The sequence below is a fragment of the Chionomys nivalis genome, chromosome 25 (genome assembly GCF_950005125.1).
Source record: "Chionomys nivalis chromosome 25, mChiNiv1.1, whole genome shotgun sequence".
In the NCBI taxonomy this organism is placed as follows: Eukaryota; Metazoa; Chordata; class Mammalia; order Rodentia; family Cricetidae; genus Chionomys; species Chionomys nivalis.
In genome coordinates, this window is record NC_080110.1 from 34,572,679 (window position 1) to 34,595,325 (window position 22,647).

At 46.0% G+C, this 22,647-nt stretch overlaps 1 protein-coding gene across 2 annotated transcripts in view; it reads left to right on the top strand.

The window, feature by feature from the left end:
• Positions 1-12,592: 12,592 nt before the first annotated feature.
• Positions 12,593-22,647, top strand: part of Srgap1 (SLIT-ROBO Rho GTPase activating protein 1) — a 284,359-nt gene continuing 274,304 nt past the window's right edge. For both annotated transcript variants that reach the window (XM_057757527.1, XM_057757524.1), the window contains exon 1: positions 12,593-12,727. In XM_057757527.1, the coding sequence (XP_057613510.1) occupies positions 12,661-12,727 (67 nt within the window). In that variant the 5' untranslated portion in view covers positions 12,593-12,660. The remainder of the gene's footprint in view (positions 12,728-22,647) is intronic.

Below are 22,647 nucleotides of genomic sequence, written 5' to 3' on the forward strand. Positions count from 1 at the left end.
AATCATAATCACCCATGCACACATGTGTGCACACACATTTACACACACAGTCTTCCAAATTGGGCTAGGCCCTATCCAAAGAGGCAGAGCCATGAAGGGATGGTAGGCACCATGAGAAGCCAGCTGTGGCCAGAGAGCTTTCTTGTGTCCCCAAAGCCCACCACACAGGCATGCACTTGCTTTGCTTGCCTAAGCTCCACGTTGGCGCTGGTTTACCCCTTCTGGCGCTCTCTCGAGCAGACACATCCATCCTCCTGAAGACTGCCTGCCTTGGCTCATGACTACTCAGCTACAGCAAGTCAGCAACACTGCAAGAAGCAGGAACAGCGTACTCCAGCTAAGGAGACTGGTGGAGTCTGATGTCTCCCTGGTACGTCATGGGACATGTTCCCCTGCCAGGACAGACTGTAACTCCTACCTATGACTCTGATTGAATCAGGATCCCCTAGGCTGCTTAGTCAGTGATCTACTTTACACTTTTATAACAAGCCTTCCCATCTCAAATAATTCAATCAAGAAAAGTCTTTCCATGGAGGTGGTCAGCTTCATGAAGAGCACACCAATTAGTTGTTCAGTGCCAAATGGTCAGCCCTGAAAGCATACATCCAAGTAATGATGTGGGCGTGACACACACACAGAGATATAGATATATATATATAGAGAGAGAGATAGATATATATGCATGTCATACAAATCGATGAAGGACAATTTGAAGGAGACTGGGGGGAGGGGTGAACGTGAGAGTTTGGATCGAGGTGTCCCCAGATGCTTAAGTTTTAGTTGATTCCAGATGTAGTCAGATTGACTACCAAGATTAGTCACCATATATGATGTGTACACACAATAGAAGATTTTTTTTTTCCATGCAAAGAAAAATTATGGCTTTACATGGAGACAATCTGCCAAATGAAACCTGGTAAGGGTTACATTATCCCACTTAAAGAGAAGTGAAGAATTGCAGGCTCATGGAAATGGGGAAGACAAAGATGGCTGCCCAGGTTTGGGGCAGGAGCGAAAGGAGGAGACGGTGGTCAGCTTGTAAACAAGATGACGGTCTGCTAGGAAGGTATTGTACTATGGGGTAACTATGGGAAATAATGCCATGCTGGAAAGGCCCTTCTGGTCATAGAACCCAGCACGTAAACAGCACCACCTACCAAATTTAAATAAAGACCTAGTCCATCAAAGTCCATAGTTCTAAGGCAGTCTCTAAATGTCCTAACTTTGCTTTTTGGCTTCTGTAGTTCCGCTTCTGGCTAACTGTTTTTGTTAACTAAAGTATGTCAACTCAGGATATGATTTTTTTAATGTTTTAATTGGTTATTTGGAAACTTCACATAATGCATCCTGGTCACATTCACTTTTCAGTCCAATCCCACCCCCACCCCCCTCCCCCCCCCCCCCCCCCGCCGCATCCTTGTAACCTCTTCCAAAACAAAAAGGAAAAAAAATACCCATATACTCACTGGAGCATGGTCAAACTCCCAGTGGCCAGCCCCTTAAAGATAACTGAGTCTCTCTGTGAAATTCTACCCTTCAGCCTCCTTATCACAATTTTTAGGAGTTTTCAATGGCTTCCTGTCTAGACTGTTTTCTTTCCCTGGCAGCGGGGTGGGAGAGGCTGGAGGTGGGAGTAGGGAAGAAGCAGTTGCCTTCTGTGTGTCTCAACTGTGAAGAAGCAGTTGCCTTCTGTGTGTCTCAACTGTGAGTCTGCAGCCATTGATAGCACTGCAAACAAAGTCTCCTTGCCTTTCAAGATGGGGCAGCACAGACCACGGACTTCCGCATGGTTCAGGCCATTCACTGAATTGAGTACTGAATGTCCAAAATAAAGAAGTATGAAGATCCGAGGGAGGGACAGGACACACCTGGAAGATAGGCACCGAGGCGCTTGTAATCCCAGCTTTCACCTTTACCCGTCTTTTACTGTCTTGTACTATTCATGTGAAATATTTTCTGGCCCAGTTACTCCTCTTACATCTAAATGTATTTGTTTTAAAAAGCAGCTGGAGAGTTGACTCAGTTGTTAAAAACACTTGCTGCTCTTTCTGAAGATTCTGGTTCAATTCCCAGAACCTACCCAGTGGCTCACAACTTCCAGAAGATCTGGTGGCCTCAAAAAAAAAAAAAGATTTATTTATTTATGTTATGTATTTGAGTGCTCTATCTGCATATATGACTTAATGCCAGAAGAGGGCATCAGATCCCACTGTAGATGGTTGTGAACCATCTGTGGTTGCTGGGAATTGAACTCAAGACCCCTGGAAGAGCAGCCAGTGCTGTTAACTGCTGAGCCACCTCTCCAGTGCCCTCTTATGGCTTCTGTGGGCATCAGGCATGCATGTGGTGTGCAGACATACATGCAGGCAAACCACCCATACACAAAAACTAAAACGTTTAAAGCCAGGTGTAGTGACAAACACCCTTGACTCAGAGTGTCAGAGGCAAGCGGATCTCTGCAAGTTTGAGGCAAGTCTGATCTGCAAAGCGAGTTCCAGGATACCCAACATAGTTACACACAGAAACCCTATCTCGATAAACAAACAAACAAACAAATAAATAAATAAGATGTTAAAGCAGGCAGCAGGTCCAGCCTATTCATTATGATTTCCAGTATTCAAAAACAAACAAAAGAACCCCACCAAGGTTCAAACTGCAGCTAAGAACTGTCTAAAGGTCCAGTCTCTGACAACCATAGAATAAGACTCCTCTTTCTTCTATGGTTCCTCTCTTTTGAGACAGATTCCCTGTGTAGCTTCCATAGCTAGTTGTTGAAGTGAGACATGATTGCTCCTGGCAGCACCAATCTTTTCCCGAGGGAACGTTGAGCACCGAAGACACTCCACCTGGAGCTTGTTTTCTTCTTGGCAGAACTGGCCTTTGGGCAAAGAAATGACCATACCTCAACCACTGACAAAGATACATAGTATCTGTAAATGGATAAAACAGGACTGTCAAATCCTGCCAAGACAGGGTAAGATAGTTTTGAAAAGTTTCTTGGTCTGTCAGTCATTTTAGGCCTTAGCCAAAGTTGGTTGCTTCAACATTGCAAATGAGACTTTGGGTGATTGCCCAGGTAGCCGGTTGTCTCTGCCATTTGTTGCACATTTTGGAAGTTGCTTGGTTGCACTTCCTGCTTACTCAAGTAATATTGTTTCCCTTCTCAGATCTTCAATAGGGTTGAAGATTAGATAGTTGGAGTTACCTTCCTCATGATTTAGCCAAGCTTAATTCCGATGCAAGATTTAGACTCCCTGAAATAGAATGTTTAGTAAAACTTTTGTTATGTGTTCCTTGCTTAATATTGTTTATATTGTTTGTAATTTTATATTTGGTATATAGTTGTATTGGGTTTGGATCGATCTTGTTTAGACAAAAGGGGGAGATGATGGGGAAGCTCTGTTAACCAATCACGTCTAGTTAAAAGTGTGGCCACCTGGAACCCAGGAAGAAAAACTGAGAGGGACCAGGTGCGTGCTTTCTACACGATTCCCGCCAGACACAGAGGAAGTCGGACTCCCCATTCTTGTGATGTGAGTTTCCCCTTATAACAATTAAAAATCTAATTATTTATCTTTAAGCTGCCTGGTTATTTCCCGAGTTGAGCTAGCCTCAACAGCTAGTCTTGTGGTCAACCTAACTACATCCGGGATGAACTAGAACCAACATTCTGAGTACTGTAAAGGGTTTTCCTTGATTGAATCACTTGAGGTGTGAAGACCCACCTTAAACCTGGGCCACCCTTCTGGTGGCAACCTCTACAAAGGACATGGGAGAAGGAAGCTTTTGCTCTTTGCTTGCTTGCCCTCACGTTGGCAAGTTCATTCCTGCATTGGTTATTGTCTACTTCTTGAGGATTTCAGCATATACTGAAGCCATCCAGCAGAGCCATCCAGCCTCGTGAGTCAAACAACAGTTAGATCCTTGGGCTTTCCATTGTGAGACAGCCATTGTTGGGATAGTCAGAGCCAGTGAGCCTCTCTAATAAACCCCTCACATATGCATGTGTTCATTCATTCTATCAGTTCTGTTTCTTTAGAGAGCCCTGACTAATACAGCAGCCGAGGCCGGGCTTGAACCCAGACAATCTCTCTCCCTCACCCCTCCCAAGTCCTGGGACTCCACATGGGGACCAAGCGCTTCTCCACCTTCTTATTTACAATGGGGACTGAATTCTCCCTTGAGGACCACTTCAGATCCATTTTCGAAGGGCAGTAAGCAAATATATTTTACACCTGTACTTTCTTTTACGATGCAAATGAGATTCAGAGAATGTGATAAAAAGAAGGAATTAGACCATAGAACTACCTGTGTTACACTGCCACTAAACACTTGTGAAAACCTGTGAAAAAATGTGACATAATGTGCAATCCAGTATGGACCAGGAGCCTCGGTCAGTACTGATGCTATCGCTGGTCAGGGCTCTGGGCCAAGTGTTCCAGGTTCTAGGCCTCTTCTTCCAGAATGAAATAAAGGCATGCAGAGATTGCAAAGTAGCAGAGATACTTAAAAGCCAAGTGATGGTATTGCTCAGAAGAAACATGCTGTCCAGAGCCACGGTAAGCTCTAGGGGTGAGGGTACTCAAGTGCCCTACTTAGCCTTACTCCACAGGAGGAGGGGTCCTTGCTCTCTTTAGCGACTGCAGACTTTCTTCACTGAGCACAGATCTTTGCAGCAAATGAAGAGTGTCTTCACAAGCTGTGTCTCTAGGGAGAAGGTGAGAAAAGCAGGCAGCCTATAAGTATCTCCTACCAGAGTGAAGCGGAAGAGAACCGAGGGTGTCCTCTGCCTCCTAAAATACGGGCAAGAAGGGATCCGAATTTGCTAAGACATTTTTGTCGTATTTTGCTCTGTGTGCACACTATTCCGCCTGTCGTTCTGACCGCTGAATTGCTGCCGTCACTTCTGGCCTGGCCTAACGGGCTGTTTTCCTTTGAGAGCTAATACCATCTTCTTAAAATAATTGATGGGATCTAATATTTCCTTCCGTATGGGCTCATGGAATATTCATATTCCGAGTCCTTTGTACAGCAGACACGCTGGAAGCCGTGGTAGAAATTTAAGAGCAGAAAACGGTTGTCCAAATGAGAGCTCACAGGCTTAGGTGTTCAGAAGTCACAGACAGGAGATGAAAGAAGGCAGAGCTGTTTTAATTGTGAATTGTGCGAAATGGAAACCTGGTTCCGAGCGCAGGCCCGAAGCTATGACAAAGCAGCTTCCGTTGAACGAAATGAGGTTTAAAGTTCTCATTATTTCGGCTTTAGACACGTCTCTGAATATCAGATTCAAGGTTTTGGCAAGAGAGCAGAGCTGAATCATCCAGTTGAACATTTTAGACTAACTATTCACTTTCTTTTTCTCTTTCATCTTGCCGCTGAATACAGTCCCTTTCTTTCCTTTCTGCCCCTTTCTTCCGTCTCTCATCGGGTCCCCTGCACCAATCAGTGCAAACTCCCCTTTATCGCCCCATCCAGTGCTCTTGCCTGCCGCGGAAGGGGCATCAGAATGAAGTTGGCAAGACTTTTCAACAGCTTGCCTTTCCACTCTACCACGCGCCCCCAAAAAGAAAATGGGTGTTTACATCATTTCAACCAGCTACTGTTGCTATGGTCCGAATGTATGTTAAAATAGTCACTGACATTTCTGGGCTGGGCTTCTTGATAAGCACCCTGGATTAATCCAGCCTGAGAGTCAGTTTGCTCTAAATCTGGGCAGGGGTCAGCGCAGCTTTCATTTGGCTGCTCCAAAGAGGGTACCAAATACTGCATTTTGTTTACAACAGTCAACGGCTGCTGGGCTCATAGTTCGTTAGCCTGGACTACAAGGTACTACCATCTCTATGTTCAAAAATAATCAAGCATTTTGAATGTCATGTGGTTTAGCCTCATAACTACCCAGTAAATATTGATTAGAATCGAGTTGAAGAAGCTGGACATAGTGGCTAGCACCTGTCATTCTAGCCTTAGGAGGCTCAGGCAGGAGGATTGCTACAAATCCAAGGCCACTCTGGGCCACACAGTGAGCACCTGACCAGCCAGGGCTACCTAGCAACACCCTGTCTCACACCCCAACAACAAAACAATAGAAACAACAAAAACCAACTCCTGAGCCCGAGGCAGTAAATAGATTTTGTTCTGTAGAATATTTGAAATGACAGAAAAACTTATTAAATAAACACATTGCATTAAATCAATTCTCAGCTATCACCGGAAGTTCCAAGATGAAGATAAATAGGATAGTGACGCATGCGCTGAAGCCTTCTACTTCAGTAGTGGCACGGGCGCTGACGTCTTCTCCCTCGGTAGTGACGCAGGCGCTGATGTTCACTACCTTGATGGTGATGCGGGCGCTGAGTCTTCTACCTCGTTAGTGACGCATGCGCAGATGTCTTCCCACCTCGTTAGTGACGCATGCGCTGAAGTCTTCTACTTCAGTAATGGCAAGGGCGCTGACGTCTTCTACCTCGGTAGTGACTGTGTGTACAGCAAAGTCACTAGGACACTGACAATAAGCTGTGTTTACCCAACAACTAGTATGTACCAGAATAGCGCTAAATGCTTTAGACACATTGTATTTACCCCACCACAAACCTAAGGTGTATTGTTTTAGTCTTACAGATGAAAAGGCTAAAATAAAAAAAAGTAAATAAAAATTAAAAAAAAAAAAAAGAAAAGGCTAAAATAAAAGTCTTACTGAGGAAACAGTTCGTAGAGATACATGAAATGAACAGTCTCCAGGTCTTCACCATGACTAGACTAATACAATTCTTTTGTAAGGATATTCTTGTGAAGCCCTTTAGTTCTGAGCAAAGAATCCCATGGATACAATCACCTGGAGAATTTCTTTTCACTCAGTCTTTGGACCTTAAGATTCCTTTGCTCCTCAAAATGACGTCTATGCTGGTTTTCCTGACATGGCTTCCTAGAGTTTCCTAGGAACTTGGGACCTCAGGCTTTCCTCTGAAGGCATCAGAAATGCATAGGACAAGATCCAGCTGGCCCATGTGCACATTAGCATTGAGAAGCGTCGGTTTAGGTGTAGCGTGTCTGAATTTTAAACAATCTCTAAAGTGATTCTGATGTGGTGACCAATAGCAGGCCACATGTTATAAAATGTCCCAGGGCTTGATCCCAAAATGTAATCTACTGAAATCCTAAGTGTAACAGGTTTGAAGCCAGGGCTCTTGGAGAGCCCAGACAGTACAGCGTGTCTACTCAGAGACTCGGGGTCTTGAGATTGGGCCTGGTCCCCCTGGGGGACAAGAATGTCCCCTTTCATTGAAGGGGAGTTCCAGAATGGCCCACATCAGATATGAAATTCACTGAAGCCAAAATAATAGCTGAAAAAAATGTAAGCGAACTCGGCAATGACTATATATTTCTATCCACTGCTTTCAAGAGTCGTCAGAATCTGGGAAGGTGAAGCAACTCTGGTCAAGTGCCCACTAGGAACGCATGAGTGCCTGAGTTTGGATCCCTGGCAAATGTGAAAAGTTCTCATTGGGATGGTGAGTGTCTGTCATCTCCCTGCTGGGAAGGCAGTCAGGGGACTCTCTGGGGCTTATTGGCCAATCAGTCTAACAAAATGGCTGAACTCCAGGTTCAGAGCGAGACCATGTTCAGAAAATAAGGTGGAAAGTGATTTAGGAAGACAGATGATGTCAGTGTATATCCTCCACACGGATAGGTACATATATACGCATATGTGTATGAAAGTGCACATACCCACATGTGCGCGTGCACAGACACACACACACACATATACACACACACACCATTCAATTATTTAGCACCGAATCGACGTTTAACACTTCAGGAAGTGATGTTTTGTGACTCCAGGCCCCTGGTGAACACTTGCTCCAAGGGTAAATAGTTAGATGGTAAATGAAGTTCTAGTTATGGAAATCTGGGCCATCCAGAAAGGACAGGAATCTCACCACCGGGCAAATTTCTTCTAATTTTCCCCTGAAGAGTGAAGATATGTCCATTAGGAGGCAGTCTGGAGGTGCAGAGGGCTAGGAAAATCACCACCACAAGGTGGAGCAAAGTCACAGAGAACTGATGTGAAACCCAACTTCACCAACCTGGTCACCTGGCTTTCTAGGGTTTAAATCCTAGCCATTCGCCACATTCAAATTAGGGGATAAATTTGGTTCCTCAAACATGAGAAAGATAATTACATTGAATGACCAAATAAGAAACAAGCTCCGTTGGTATACACCACAACAAGAACAGCTCTTCTTGGTGGATGTGAAGCTGCTTCCTTCCCAGAGGCAAGGAATTTACAGTCCCACGGGAAATAGTAGGCCATGGCAAAGAAGACAGTCTGGATGGAGGAAGACGGGCACTGGAATTCTGTCCTTGTTGCACGTTAGTTACCGAACCTTTTGCCTCCAGATCCTCCTCTGTGATTCGCGGGCAGTAGTGTCCACCTTGTGGGGTTCTTGTAAGAATGTGTACAAGATGCTCACCTTAGAGAGAGATGCGTACACATAGCAATGTCACACCAAGAACATTCAACATATTACATTGACTGGCTGACTGGACACGGTGATAGTTTATGCTGTCAACTCCCTAGGTTCTAGAAGTATCCAGAAGACAAGCCTCTGTGCTTGCCGGTGGTGGGATATCTCAGTGAGGTTAACAGGAATGGGAAAACCCACCTTAGACTGTGTGGCTCTGTTCCATAGGCTGCAGTCCAGGACTGAACCAAAAGGTAAACAAAAGCCGAATATTAACATTCAAGTCTCTCTGCCCCTCTACAGTGGACAAAATCCCTCAGGCTGCAACTGCAATACTGTCCCCTAGGTTCCCGCTGCCATGCCATCCCCCGGGAAGGACTGACCCTCCAACTGGACAACAGAACGAGCCCTTTATCTCCTTTGTGGCATTTGTCAGGATATCTTACCACAGCAGTGAGAAGGGTTCGTGATACAGGCACCATGATAAAATCAAAGATGGGTTAGGTATTGTCTCTGATTTTTAAAATGTTTCTATTAAAGTTGCTTAAAACTGGGTGTGGTGGTGGAGGCAGAGGATGGCCTTGAGTCTGAGGACAGCTGGGCCACGCAGCAAGACTCTCACAAACAAGAACGATGGCACACAGGTAATTAGAACAGATTATAATAATGGTGAGATGCAGTTGGTGTGTGCAAAAGCGCTTCAGCTGACTGTTGATATTGTAAGCAGCTGCTTACTGTGGTATCCAGGGAGGTCTCAGCTTCCTGGGAGGAAGCGAACACCTAGATGTCTTGAGCTGGGTGCCTAGGGTGGATTGAATGGGAATGGTCACCATAGGCTCTTACGTTTGACTGCTTGGCCCTCCCTCTCTCTGTCTGCTTCTTATCTCAACATGTAAGTTCTCAGCTACCGCTGCCTGCTGCCAAGCTCACCATTAAGATGGTCACAGACTCACCCTCTGCAACTGCAGGCAAGCCCCCAGTTAAATGCTTTCTTTTATAAGGAGCCTTGGTCATGGTGTCTCTTCACAGCAATAGAACAGGGACTAAGGTGGAGTTTAACCAGAGGCCCTTCTGTTGGAGAATTAAAGAATTACCTCAGTAGAAGCTTATTCTCTTTCAAAATGAAGAAACGGAGGTCTAGGGAGGTACAGTGATATATATATATATACACATACATATACATGCTAAGTCCCGAACTCACCACTGAGCCCACTGTGGCTGTGGCTCCTTTCTAGGCTCAGGCAACAATTCTCTTCTAGTTGTTCAGTCCCTTCTCCCACATCGCTTTCTCAGGTACAAATATGGAATAAACTCCGACGGCACCGTTGGGGATGAGAATCCCAGTTAGATTTGAAGGAATCCCATTTAAATGGAACTTTGATTGTCAACCACACGGTCTCCCTGCCTCTGCTCTCACTCTCCCCAGGGCTGAACCATCCTTCTGCTCTGCCAGGAGTTATCACACCAATGCACCAATCTAACCATGGCGCTTCTCATCTTAAAAGGCTCCCCGCTGACTCAGGACTGTGTCCAGGAGGTCTCTCTCAGTTGGCTCTGAGCCTCTTTTCCAGTCTGGAGCTTCATTGTGTACTGCTTCCTAAGTGAGAGGCACCTGCAGCCAGGGCAGCCCAGACCTGAGCCCCAGACACAGAGGGCTTGGTGGTGAGACCTCTACTTCCTCAGAATAGAAGCTTTCTTAGTCTAACCCCCCGTGCAGTGAAACAGAAAAGCAAATGCTTTGGGGCTGGAACCGAGCTGGCACAGATTAGCTAGAATGCACTAAACCCTGGCTTTCATCTCCAGCACTACACATAACCAGTGTGGGACTGTGATCTCAGCATTCAGGGGGTAGAAACTGGCATCAGGAGTTCAAGGTCATCCTTATCCACATAGCAAATTTGAGGCCAGTCTGGGCTACACAGAAGATCTTATCTCAAATAGACAAACGAAATTCAAGGCCAGCCCGCTCTTGTGTCCAAAATAAAAGAGCTTTTTTTTTTTTTTTTTTTTTTTTTTTTTGGTTTTTCGAGACAGGGTTTCTCTGTGGTTTTGGAGCCTGTCCTGGAACTAGCTCTTGTAGACCAGGCTGGTCTCGAACTCACAGAGATCCGCCTGCCCCTGCCTCCCAAGTGCTGGGATTAAAGGCGTGCGCCACCACCGCCTGGCAAAAGAGCCTTCTTTTCTGTTACAGAAGGGAACATCACTAAAAATTAAATTGATGCAATGAGCAATTTAAAAAATGCCAACCCATTGCATATATATGACCCTTGCATATGTTTAAAAAGTATTTTTCACCTCCAATCGTACCTAATTTAGTTGAGTGTATTACCCAGAGTAAAATACGTCTTTTCTGTGAAATGCACCATCTCTTCACTAAAATCGCCAACTATTTACTGGTCAACCCTTAAACACAGGAACTGGGGGTGTGGCTTAGGGCTAGTCTCGCAGGTAGGAGGCCATTGGTTAATGCTCCACCGCGGCAAAGTAACAATCAGTCGTTGAAGTACTATTCTAAGATTTCTTACTCCCAAATTGCCGCATCCACATAGCCCATTTTTCTTTCCCCTCTCTGTCCCCAAGCCCTATACTTGAATGAGACTATTTTCCCTACAATATCACCATCTACCTGTGATTATTTACTTATGCAAATAAGTAAGATCCTTTAGGACAGGTGACTAATGCCGATCTCCGCCCCCTCCCTCCCCGGCTCTTAGCTGGTGTTTGGTAGCACTAAGAACTACTGTTCACTGGCTAAGGGAATGAATGCTCAAAGTCTAAAAGTCTCTACGACCTTTAGATCTCGCAGTGGAAACATTTTGGCAACAGGTATAGCTTGCCGTATCACTTTGATAAATCAGGATCACAGCATTTGGGAAATTAATTTGAGAGGATCCAGGAAAGGTCCTAAAGCGTAAAAACAGCTGGATGAAAGCTAGCAAGAGTGACTGATTCCTATTATACCACGCTTTCTCTGCCATCCTAGTATCTGAGATGCATGTAGGACAGAGAATGGGATGGTGTCAAGAAGTTTACTTCCCTGCCTCAACTGTAGAGCTTCGTCCTCCTATTTTTAACAGGAAGGTCTTTCGCAATCCAATGTTCAGTTTTCCTCCTGGGATCCAACATCTTGGAGTCTATTACGGATGACCCAACTCAGGACTTCAACCAATGGATAAGATCGTGGCCAGAGCCCAGCTGGAAGGCGGCAAGAGGGTTTGTTCCCAAGTTCACTGGGGTCTCCTGCCGAGCCCTGGCAGAGCAAGGCGCAGGGGGCGCCGCCCAGGACGGCCGCCGTGGGTGTGCAGAGCTCCGCTCGGGTTGGCCACCAGGGGCATCCATCTTCCAGGACGAACCCAGTGCACGGCCAGGGCGAGGGCGGAGAAGGGGTCGGCCCAGGAACGCCGTCCCCTCGGGCGACAGGACCCCGCCTCGCCTGAGTCCTCTCGACCAGGCGCTCAGAGCGGTGGGCCGAGCGAGCGACTGACTGGGCGGCCGCCGGGCGGGGGCGCGGCTCCGGGTGCGCGTGTCGTCGCGGCCGCCAGGGGGCAGCAGCGGCCAGTAGGCGGCGGAGAAAGAGCCGAGGCGCCCGGCGACCGAGGCGGCAGAGGACCCTCGCGGCGCCGGCTCCCGAGACGCGAACTCCGCCGGGGCTGAACCGGGCGCGTCCCATCGTCGCCGCCGCCGCCCTCCGAGTCCCGCCGAGCGGACACGCGTGGGGACTGTCACCCCTTCGGCCTGCCGGGCGTTGGCACGGGCGGCAGCATCCCAAGCTCGGGGCGCAGGCAGGAAGGGAGGTGGCGGCGGCGGCCGGCGGGGCGCGACCCCCGCGCGGGTCTCAACAATGGTGCTCGGCGCTGGCGCGATCCCCGCGTCCGCCCCGCGGCCGTAGAGGAAGCGGCCGGGAGACGCCCCCCGCCACACGCTCGCCCGAGTTTGCGCGGCTGGCCTCACCGGCTGGGGCTCCGCTCGCTCGCCAGCGCCCACGGCGGCTCAGCCTGGAGCAGGGTGCCGGCGCCCGGCTCTCTCTAAACGCTCCTCTGCTTCCTCCTCCTTCTCTCGCTCCTCTCGTCCCTCCCGTGGGTGCTGCCTGGGGCTTCTCGGCGAGAGGGAGTACAACTCTCTGCCTCTCCAAGGAGACCGGCCGGTGACCACCCGACCAGAACGTGCCCATTGAAAGCAAGCCCGGAACAGCCGGAGAATGTCCACCCCGAGCAGATTCAAAAAGGACAAAGAGATCATAGCCGAGTATGAAAGTCAAGTGAAAGGTAAGGATGGGAGCGGCTGCCTCGCTCCTTTTGTGTGCCTACTTGTCATTGTGCTCCCGGAGTTCCCGTGTGTAACTTGGTTGTCTGCGTGGGCGGAAGGTGGCGAGGGGACAGCTCGGCTCCTGGTTGAGCCCCCAGGGCGTCCTATAAGCCAGTCTTAACCTGATCAGACCCACTGGGACAGGATACCAGGTGGCTTCCCCAGGCTGGAGCTATCTCCAACGCTGAGACAACTGGTTGGAACTTAATCACCTTCAGCTGGCGATTTACTCAAAGGCCGGCAGCGCCCAGAGTTCCTGCCCAGTTGTCATCATCACAACCCCCCCCTTTTTTTTAATAAATGTGAAATCATTGTCACGGCATATTTTTTCTATGGAGTCATTTTGGTAAAGTCTGAACGCCTTAGTGGTCGAGCGCCTCGCTGATGAAGGCTGCTTCCGACAGATATGCACACTTTTCTCTGTTAATTTAGTAGGGCGAGTCCCCTTTATGAAATCGCTCTCTCCATGCCGTGCCACTTAAACCTACAGCGACTGTTGGAATCTGACTCCTCCTTTTTAGCAGGACTGGGTGCCAGCCTTCACACTCACACGAGGATATTGCTTTATCATTTGCTGGAGGGCACTTGCATATGAAATGAAGGCTTGAGTAGACGAGTTAGTAGTTTCAGTTCATTTGCATAGCCAACTAACGAAGGCAACCTAATTAAGTGGACTGAGCCTTTTAACTTTCTGTGCTTCATACTTCTAAAAATATATTTTTTTCTTCCAATTCAAGTGTTTTGTTTTGCACTGGATGTTTTAATAAACAGCTATGTGTTTGCTGCCCCCCTTCCCCCCCATGTGTGGTCTCTCTGTATATTTCCTGATGAAGACAATGGATGGAGTGTTGAGATCTCTGCTGCTCAGTGGTGCATTTAGTGCAAAGTTGGAAAAGATTGCTCTATCAACACCTATGTGTATACCCGGTGTTGTGAAAGGGAAAGGGCTGCCCAGCCAACACTAACTGTGCTTGCCTGGGGAAAGGCTGGAGCCTCTGTGTTCTTTTGTATGAGCCCTGGGGAGGACTTGGGGCCAGGGAATCCTGGGTCACCTGAGTGGGAAGGTAACTCAAGACAAGTACCAGTCTAACAGGACACATGTTTCAGGGCTGGCCTTTAGAATGCAGTTAAGTATTTTCTGCAATCCAGAATTCTTTCTGCCTGTCATGAAGACAGTTTATACTCCCATGAACTCTTAACATTGATGTTGAAGTTATATTAGCAGAGAATTATTTCCTTAAGTCAGGGAAACTTTCTAATGAGGAGAACAGTTTTCCTCCATATGCCCAGTGCAGCCTAAAGCCTTTCATTGACAGGCAAGGGCTCCTGCTCAATCACCATTTCTCTGCGCAGGTTTTCGGTTTTCCTCATGGCTCTTTGTGGCAGGTCTTGCAGAAGTGGCAATCTGGTTTGCTTACTGCTGGGAGCTCTTACTGGCACACTTCCCGTCCATAAACCTCTCTTGGTTTGGGTACTCACTTCAAGCCATTTTGACTGCAGTTGACCCCTTATTTGAAAAAGGAGTCGATTCCAGGAACCAAGTATTTGAATATTACCATAATTTCTTCTGGGGAGGGGGCGGAAGTTCTGTGATAAGCGGTAGCTGGAGTATTTGAGAGTATAAGCCTTCTTTACTAAAGATAAAAATGGGATTTGTTATAATGAATCAAATCTAAAATTAAGGGAAAATGATGAACATGATGAAAGGTATTTCTGAAATAACTCAGACCCACGATATGTGACTTTTACCTTACTCCCTTCCATTGTCCACACCCAGTTCTAGGTTTAGGACTTCAGTGAACCTGCCCAGCCTTGCCTGGCCCTGCCCTGTGGCCAGACTTTACCCTGCCTGTATCCCCACTGCCAGGAACCTGAGTCTTTGTATTCATATGGAAACATGGGAATCACTATCTTAATTCAGTGTGGTCAGTCCCGGCAACAGATTCACCTGTCCTCCTGGGCTAACCCTGAGAGTGAGAGAGATGACAATTCACAGCGCTTAAAGCCAGCTGTCCTGTGAAGCAGACCCCTTATGGAGAAGAGCCTGAGAGACACCTCTGGGGGGCCCCCATCCTCTTCCCTTCCCTGCCGCCTCTTCAAGGGGTGTGCAGGCACCAGGCCAGGATTGAGATTTGTGATTTTGGATAACCTACTCTTTTAATCCCAGCTAGCTCCTTCATCCGATGCTAAACAAAAGAAGCAGCCTCTTCTTTTGCTGAGGGAAGAACCTGCCTTTGTTGGCTGCTTTAGGTCTGTTCCCAGTGAATGAAGCCACAAGGCGTGAACTCAGGGTAGCTTGGGCAGGTGAATGGATGGTTCCGAACCATTTCCATTTTAGGTGATTTTTTTTTTCACCTTCTAACTTTGAGCCCAAGACTCTTGGAGTGTTATTCTTTCTTGTTACCTCCCATCTCCCTGACAGCCACTGGATTTACCTCAGAATTCCTGGGATAGTATTCTGATCTGATAGAATAACTCAAGCTCCTAGATTTTATCACTATGCCTGCTTGCAAAGGCTGGGAGAGCAAGACTACCTGGAGCTGTCCTCAGCCTCTGGTAATAACGTGCGATTTCACGTGTGTGGCTATAACTGCATTTAGTTCTGTGATTCATGTTGGATAGGTCTCTTGTTTGTCTCTGGGGTGTGGTTTTTCTTATCTACGAGGAATTTACATTTTCTCAGTCCTTAGGGTCTAATTGAAGATGTCATGAAAATTCATATTAATTGCTTCATAAAATGTCCAGGCTCTTCCCTTCTTTTTTTCCTTGGCTGTCCTGATGTAGATGGAGTCATCTTTGCTTTTAATTTTTTCCGTAATGAGTCAATTGAGTTCTTGGGAAATCAAATTATAATTCAATAAAGAATATGGAAAAATAAAACTGTGATCAGATAAATATAGAAGAAATTTGTAAAATGAAGTAGGAGTTATCCAGATAGTTAAAGAACAGTTCGGTAGGGGCAGAAGCATACCTACCAAGCCACCACTGAAAGGCATGTGGTAATTTCGAGTAGAGAGTCTGGCCATGTCCTGCGTGTCAGCCAGCATCTTAAACACAGAACCAAGAGAGCACTTGGAGGGACTAAGGCAGAGACCCTGTTCTTTAGAAAAAAGAAACAAAGAAAGGGCAGGGGAAGAATGGAGAAAGTCAGAATCTTGAGAAAAAATGCCGTGGTTGGTATTAAAACATCAGCATGGTGGACAAATGCATGAGATTCCAAACAGTTCATGGCCGCTCCTCATCACCTCTGGCAAGCGAGGAGACTGGACTGGCTCACAGGAGCTTGGGGATTACCTGGGGGTCTCTCCTAGCGACCTCAGTAAATCTGTAGAGAAAGGATCCGTGAGTCACCTAAGTGGAACCCGAAGCGAGGAGCCATGCATTTCTGAGGGGACGCTAATGAGACACGTTGGTTTTAAATAGCACGCATTGGTTGTTCAGGGTGGACAGCCATGATCTGCAGCATCTCCTAGGATGGGAACCTGACCCCAACCCCTACACTCTGCTCCATAGCACAGAACGGACCGGGAAAATCTGTGCTCCCTGAGATACAGGAAGTACGCTTCAGTGCCATCTGGAACATAAGGACATGGCATTTTAAGATGGTGTGGGTTCATGCCATGCCATCAACTTTAAGAAGGAAGTTTTAAATGCTACTGTTCACTGCATGGTCATGGAATTTGCTTTACTGTTACCGTATAACCTGGAATGGAAAAGGACAACTGTTTGAATTAGGAACTAAAAGTTTATGGTTGGGAGGGCCTTCAGATGTTCTTCAGTTGTTCTGGCCAGCCCAGTATTTCTTACGATGCAGGGAGGCCTCATGACAGCTATGTAATTGTACAATTAACTGTGGCTTCCTTGAGACTAGAACCAGGGTCTCTCTCATTTGAGGAGTGATAGTTTGCTTCCAAGTGTCCCAGAAGGCAGAATACTAACCCCCTGAGAGGATTTGTTCACTGAAGACTCACAGTTGAACCCAAGTGTGTGTGTGTGTGTGTGTGTGTAGGGGAATAAACGATTCCAGTTATTAAATTATCTCTGACTGGGTTTATTCCCCTCCTCACCAAGATCATTTCAAGGGACCACAGTGCCCAGAGGCAGCTTCACATGGTGACCTGTAGGGTCAAGGAAAAGCGCATGGTGAATGTGCACCCGCGGTTCTGTTGAAACATTGCAGCCACTGTGATGAAGCCATTTGCCTGACTAACTTTCCAGATGGTTCTAAGCCAACATGTAGTTGCTGGGATTTGAACTCAGAATCTCTGGAAGAGCAACCAGTGCTCTTAACCACTGAGCCACCTCTCCAGCCCACTGACTAGCTTTCCTAACTACAAAATATGTTGATGAACATTTTTGGAGGTTAATTTGAGCAAACATTCCCCCCTGAAGGGGTTGAAAGTTAGGGTACGGCACAGACCGGGAAACCCCAGCTCCAACCATCCCCATTTCTTTGCCCTGGGTTGACCAGGAGGAGCCACACTGTGTCAGCCTCCTGCAGGGTTTCAGATTGTGTCAGAGTCTTGACTTCCTTTTCTTTCTATTCTTTTCCTCCTTCTTCTTCTTGCCCTTCCTCCTATTCCTACTTTTCTTCTTCCTCATTGTCTCCTTTTTGGTTGACCTGGAACTTCCTCCAGCCGAGGATGACTCTCAGCTCCTGACTCTTTTACCTTCTCCTCCCAAGGACAGGGGTCACAGGTGTGCTCACCACATGTGAAGTCACACCTACCTCGTCTTTCTTTGTTCGTGCTGCCTAGCTGACAAATTAAAAAATAATCATAATTTGTTTCTTGTCTGCTGTATTTGATAGATAACTATGTGAAGACACTGTTACTTCTGGGTCCAGAGCTGCTTTCTTGTTTATTGACAGCCGACACTTGCTACCCTGTTGACTGCTCAGGGAAGATGGGACACAGTTTAAGTGCAGACTTGGAGTTAGCTATCTGCCTTGCTACTAACTCCACTTGTGACATTGAAGATGTGGCTTCTTCATCTACAAGACATGGATAATAATAGGACTGCCTTGCCTTTGTGGGGTTGCCCTGGGGTGATTTGTGGGAAACATTCAGCCCAGGCTTAGCACATAATACACGCTCAATAAATGTTAGTCATTGTCATTGTATAATTATTTCCTTTGTGTCTTACCTAACTCTTGTTGTGTTCTGATATAAATAAGACTTTTGAAATCCAGATACCTAATCTCCAATCTTTCTACCTAAATGGATTGTCTGCAGGGTGGATCTTGACTTAGCCTGAGAAAGTACATGGACCTTAGAATGGATTATATTTCCTGGTGGAGCAAAGAATAGGGATTCTGCGGGCATGAAAGACAGACCCCGAGCTCTTTATAAAGGTCTATTTATTTATTTCTATATGTGTGTATGTGTGTGCTTGCATTGAGTTTATGTGAACCCCATGGGTGCAGAGGCCAGCAGAGGGAGTCAGATAACCTGGGGCTGGAGTCACAGGCCATTCAGTGTGAGTGCTGGGAACTGAACTTGAGTCCTGAGCAAGAGCAATAAGTGGACTTTTTTTAAAATCAGGTTTTTAAATTTAAATTTATTTTATGTGTATTGGTGTTTGACCTGCGTGTGTGTCTTTGCACCACATGCTTGCAGTGCCTGCAGTTGCAAGAAGAGGGCGCTGGATCCTCTGGAACTTGAGCTGCACATGGGGTCCTGTAGGAGCTCTGAAACGAACCAGGTCCTCTGTAGGAACAATGAGCTGTCTGTCTCTCTAGCCCCTCTAAGCACTGTATAAGGTGGACTTTATTCTGGGTCATTATTTGTTTATTCAAGTGCATACTACTAACTCTAAAAGTGACTTTCCTGAGACTGGGCGGCCATATTTGCTTAGGACTTTGTATTAGATTTTTCTCTATTTCCATTTAATGATGCTACTTGGGAAATGAAAACTGTAGACCACTGGCTGCGTTGACCTGTGAGTGAAAGCATTCCTATGATGTCAGTAAAGTCACTGACTTAATGCCATAGTGTCTGAGAAAGAGCCACACTCTGCAGCTTCGGCTGGGCTTGCACTTGCTCTGAGCAATACACGGTTTGGTACCTGAATCTTCACAGCTCTAAGATTTGGGATTACAGCGTGCACAGCCACACTCAACCACTTTCAGAGTCTATACAGATTTTTTTATTTTATAAATTACTTTAGAAATGAGAATTGCTCTTATGGACAATTTGCTTGTGATTCCCTTGAAAGGAATTCCTTATGACGTCATTGTTGTTGCCTCTCCCCCACCTCTTGTACAGGGCTTCACGAAACATTTACTGAATGTAGAGAGTCCAGTGTAGAATAAAAATTTGTTTATAGTGCAAATTACCGTGGTTCATGCAGAATTAGAATACTGAATCCTCCCCCACCCCCAAGTATGACCACAACATTAAGTAGAATTAAAATTGTTCTCTAACTTCTATTTAGAAAGATGTGAGGTTGGGAATAATGTGTCTTGGTGGGGGGCAGGTTTCGAGGCAGAGTTTCTCTGTAGCTTTGGAGCCTGCTCTGGAATTCGCTCTGTAGACAGGCTGGCCTCGGACTCACAGAGATCTGCCTGTCTTTGCCGCCCAGGTGCTGGGATTAAAGGTGCGTTTCACCACTGCTCAGTTTAGTGTCAATGCCTTAATGTGAATAATGTCTGAGTAGATTTCATTGTAGTTGACTTGTTGTAATAGGAGCGGCGGGGCTGCGTCTCCGGCACCCGGCCGCCCGCATGGCTTAGCTTATGCCCCGAAATAATTACACTGAAACTGTATTCTTTTAATCACTGCCTGGCCCATTAGTTCCAGCCTCTTATTGGCTAGCTCTTACATATTGATCTAACCCATTTCTAATATTCTGTGTAGTACCATGAGCTGGCTTACCAGGAAAGATCTTAACCTGCGTCTGTCTGGAGTGGGAGAATCATGGCGACTCCTCATTCGGCTTCTTTCTCCCAGCATTCTGTTCTGTCTACTCCACCCACCTAAGGGTTGGCCTATCAAATGGGCCTAAGCAGTTTTTTTTATTAGTTAACCAATGAAAGCAACAGATAGATAAAGACCCACCTTCATCATTGACTAACTTGTACACGCGGAGTGTTATGTAGTCATTTATAATGGTTTTTGAATAGTAGTTATTACATGGTGAATTATAATTGAAAAGAAAAGGTCTATAAAGGATGGTGATATTAATTATAGATAATCATAACCAGAACTAACTTTATTGTGTGCTCAGAGTATGCAAATGCCATCGTGGCCTCTTCCCAGGGGGAGACAAACTTCACAGGTACACAAAAAACTGTCCCGGGCAGGAAGATATCTACTTGTTTGCTCGTGGCTCCTCCATCCTGCAATTGGGATCCTGCTGTACCTTGTTGCCCTTGGCAAGCTTTGAGACTTAATGCCAGAACCTCATGTTCAGCCTCACTTTCCTGGAGGATGAGGATGGGCAAAAGAAATCCAAGAAAGGATGGTCTCTGTGTTGGTGACAGTCAGACTTGTCCACAGGGCAGTTCCACACTTCAGCATCCCTTTACACTGAAGTTAGCCAGCAGGAGTCGGGTGGGGGGCTGGCGAGAGGGGAGCACACTGCCCTCGTCTCATTTACCTTCCCTGTATGTTCTGTTCTGAAACATACACAAGGTTATAGCACATGATAATTGACACTAAAGGAGGAAGACTGAGATGAGCTCTGGGTACCAGATGTTGCCAGTGTCTTAGAGACTTCCATGCTTGTCTCTTTGGGAACATACTTCTCTTTTTCCCTACGTTTACCCAGAAGTTTCTTTAAAGACTCACTATAGTTTTATAGTTTTCATTTTGGTTTGCTTTGTTTTGTTTCTGAAATGGGGGTATTTCTCTGTAGCCCTGGCTGTCCTGGAACTCTCTCTCTAGACCAGGCTCAAACTCAGAGATTCACCTGTCTCTACCTTCCAAGTGCTGGGATTAAAGGTGTGTGCTACCACCACCTGGCTAATTTTTTTTTACCTTTGGCATGTGATACATTGATATATGAAGAACATGGAGTAGTTTCAATATGTACTGAGTTTTTAATGGTATTGAGGATTTATTAAAAATTTAAAGATGGAATAATATGAATTTGGCACATCTAATAACCATCTTTTAAGAATATGTGCTGTGGTATTTATGGTTGATATTATGACATTGGAGTTTTTTTTTTTTTTTTTTCTTCGAGACAGGGTTTCTCTGTGGTTTTGGAGCCAGTCCTGGAGCTAGCTCTTGTAGACCAGGCTGGTCTCGAACTCACAGAGATCCGCCTGCCTCTGCCTCCCAAGTGCTGGGATTAAAGGCGTGCGCCACCACCGCCCGGCTGACATTGGAGTTTTTTTCCTTTTTTCTTTTATTCTATCATAGCCATGGAGAGCTAGGAAGTAGGCGGAAATACAGCTAAAATAAGATCTGCTCATGAGCTGATGATTATTACGTATGTGAGACTCACCACATTCTCACATGTATGTGTGTACATGTGTGCTTATGTGTGCATGTATGTGTGCTCATGTGTGTGTGTGTGTGTGATTTTCCTAATATGAAATTTAAAGATGACTGAGGCTTTAGGTCAGTGACAAAGTGTCATCTGTCTGTCTGTCTGTCTGTCTGGACAGGACATAGATTTTTTATTTCTAGCACTAGAAATAAACAGTATATATTCTTCCGACTTCCATTTTTAACTTAATATTATATTGATACTTAATATCAGGAACTATAACTTTATGATTATATCAAATATCCTCTAGCGTGTAGTATTATAGTGCATGAAAATGCCATAAGCCACTTTCCCTTTCCATGTTAAATTTGAGCTGTTGGTAGTTTTGCTGACTGATGGCATACCAAATGCTGTATGTGTCTGTTAGACTCACGGTATTTACACTCCTACCATTGGAGAATGGGAATTCTACACACATGAAAAGCACATAGAATTGGCCAGTGTGTTAGTTACAGCACAGGCCATACTGCTGTAATACAGAGAAAGAAAGTCGGGCAGTGGTGGCACACACCTTTAATCTCAGCTGTCACGAGGTAGAGGCAGACAGACCTCTGTGAGTTCGAGGCCAGCCTGGTCTAGATAGCGAGTTCTAGGACAGCCAGGGCTACATAGAGAGACCCTGTCTCAAAACAAACAAACAAACAAACAACAAACAAAAACCCACAAAAAACCTGAAACCCATAGATCTAAATAACAACAATAACAATAATAAACAGTACTAAAATATAAATTTTTCCATCATTATTATCATTATCATTTGCTATTTTGAGAGTCTCCCTATAGCGAAGGGTGACCTAGAACACACTCAGTAGTCCAGGCTGGTCTTGAACTCACAGCAGTCTTCCTCCCTAGGCCCCTGCAGTGCTGAGATTAGGAGTGTGCTGTCCCATGCCTCACTAGAAGTGTCTTCCTAGCTCATCTGTGTGGGCATGTAGTCCAGGGCGGGAGGATCTCTCTGCTCCTTTAAATTATCCCGTGTTCTACTTCTCAGTGCTGCCAGAGACTAGGGGATTGGACATGGCTGCCTGTCTGAAACCAGGTCTTGAATATGTTTATAGTCCCGCTTGCAGCAAGGGAAAAGCAGATACCAGGTTTTGAAATTCACCTGCTCACATGGCTACACCTTGCTGCTAAGGAGGCTGGGAAAAGTAGTCACTCCTCATAGCTAGACACCCTTATAGCTAGGCATTGTCCAGTGACCTCCGAGGAGAGAATCAACTTAAGTGTGTGCCTGGCAGTTGCCGTGAAGACCCGTGTTTGGAGAGGCTGTAGAGTGAAATGGTATTTGGTCTTAATTTGTATGCCCTGATTGCTAATGAGAAAATCTTTTCCCATCACAGGCTACTCGTTTGCATAGCTGAAGTACTTACTCCTTTCTTTGCCT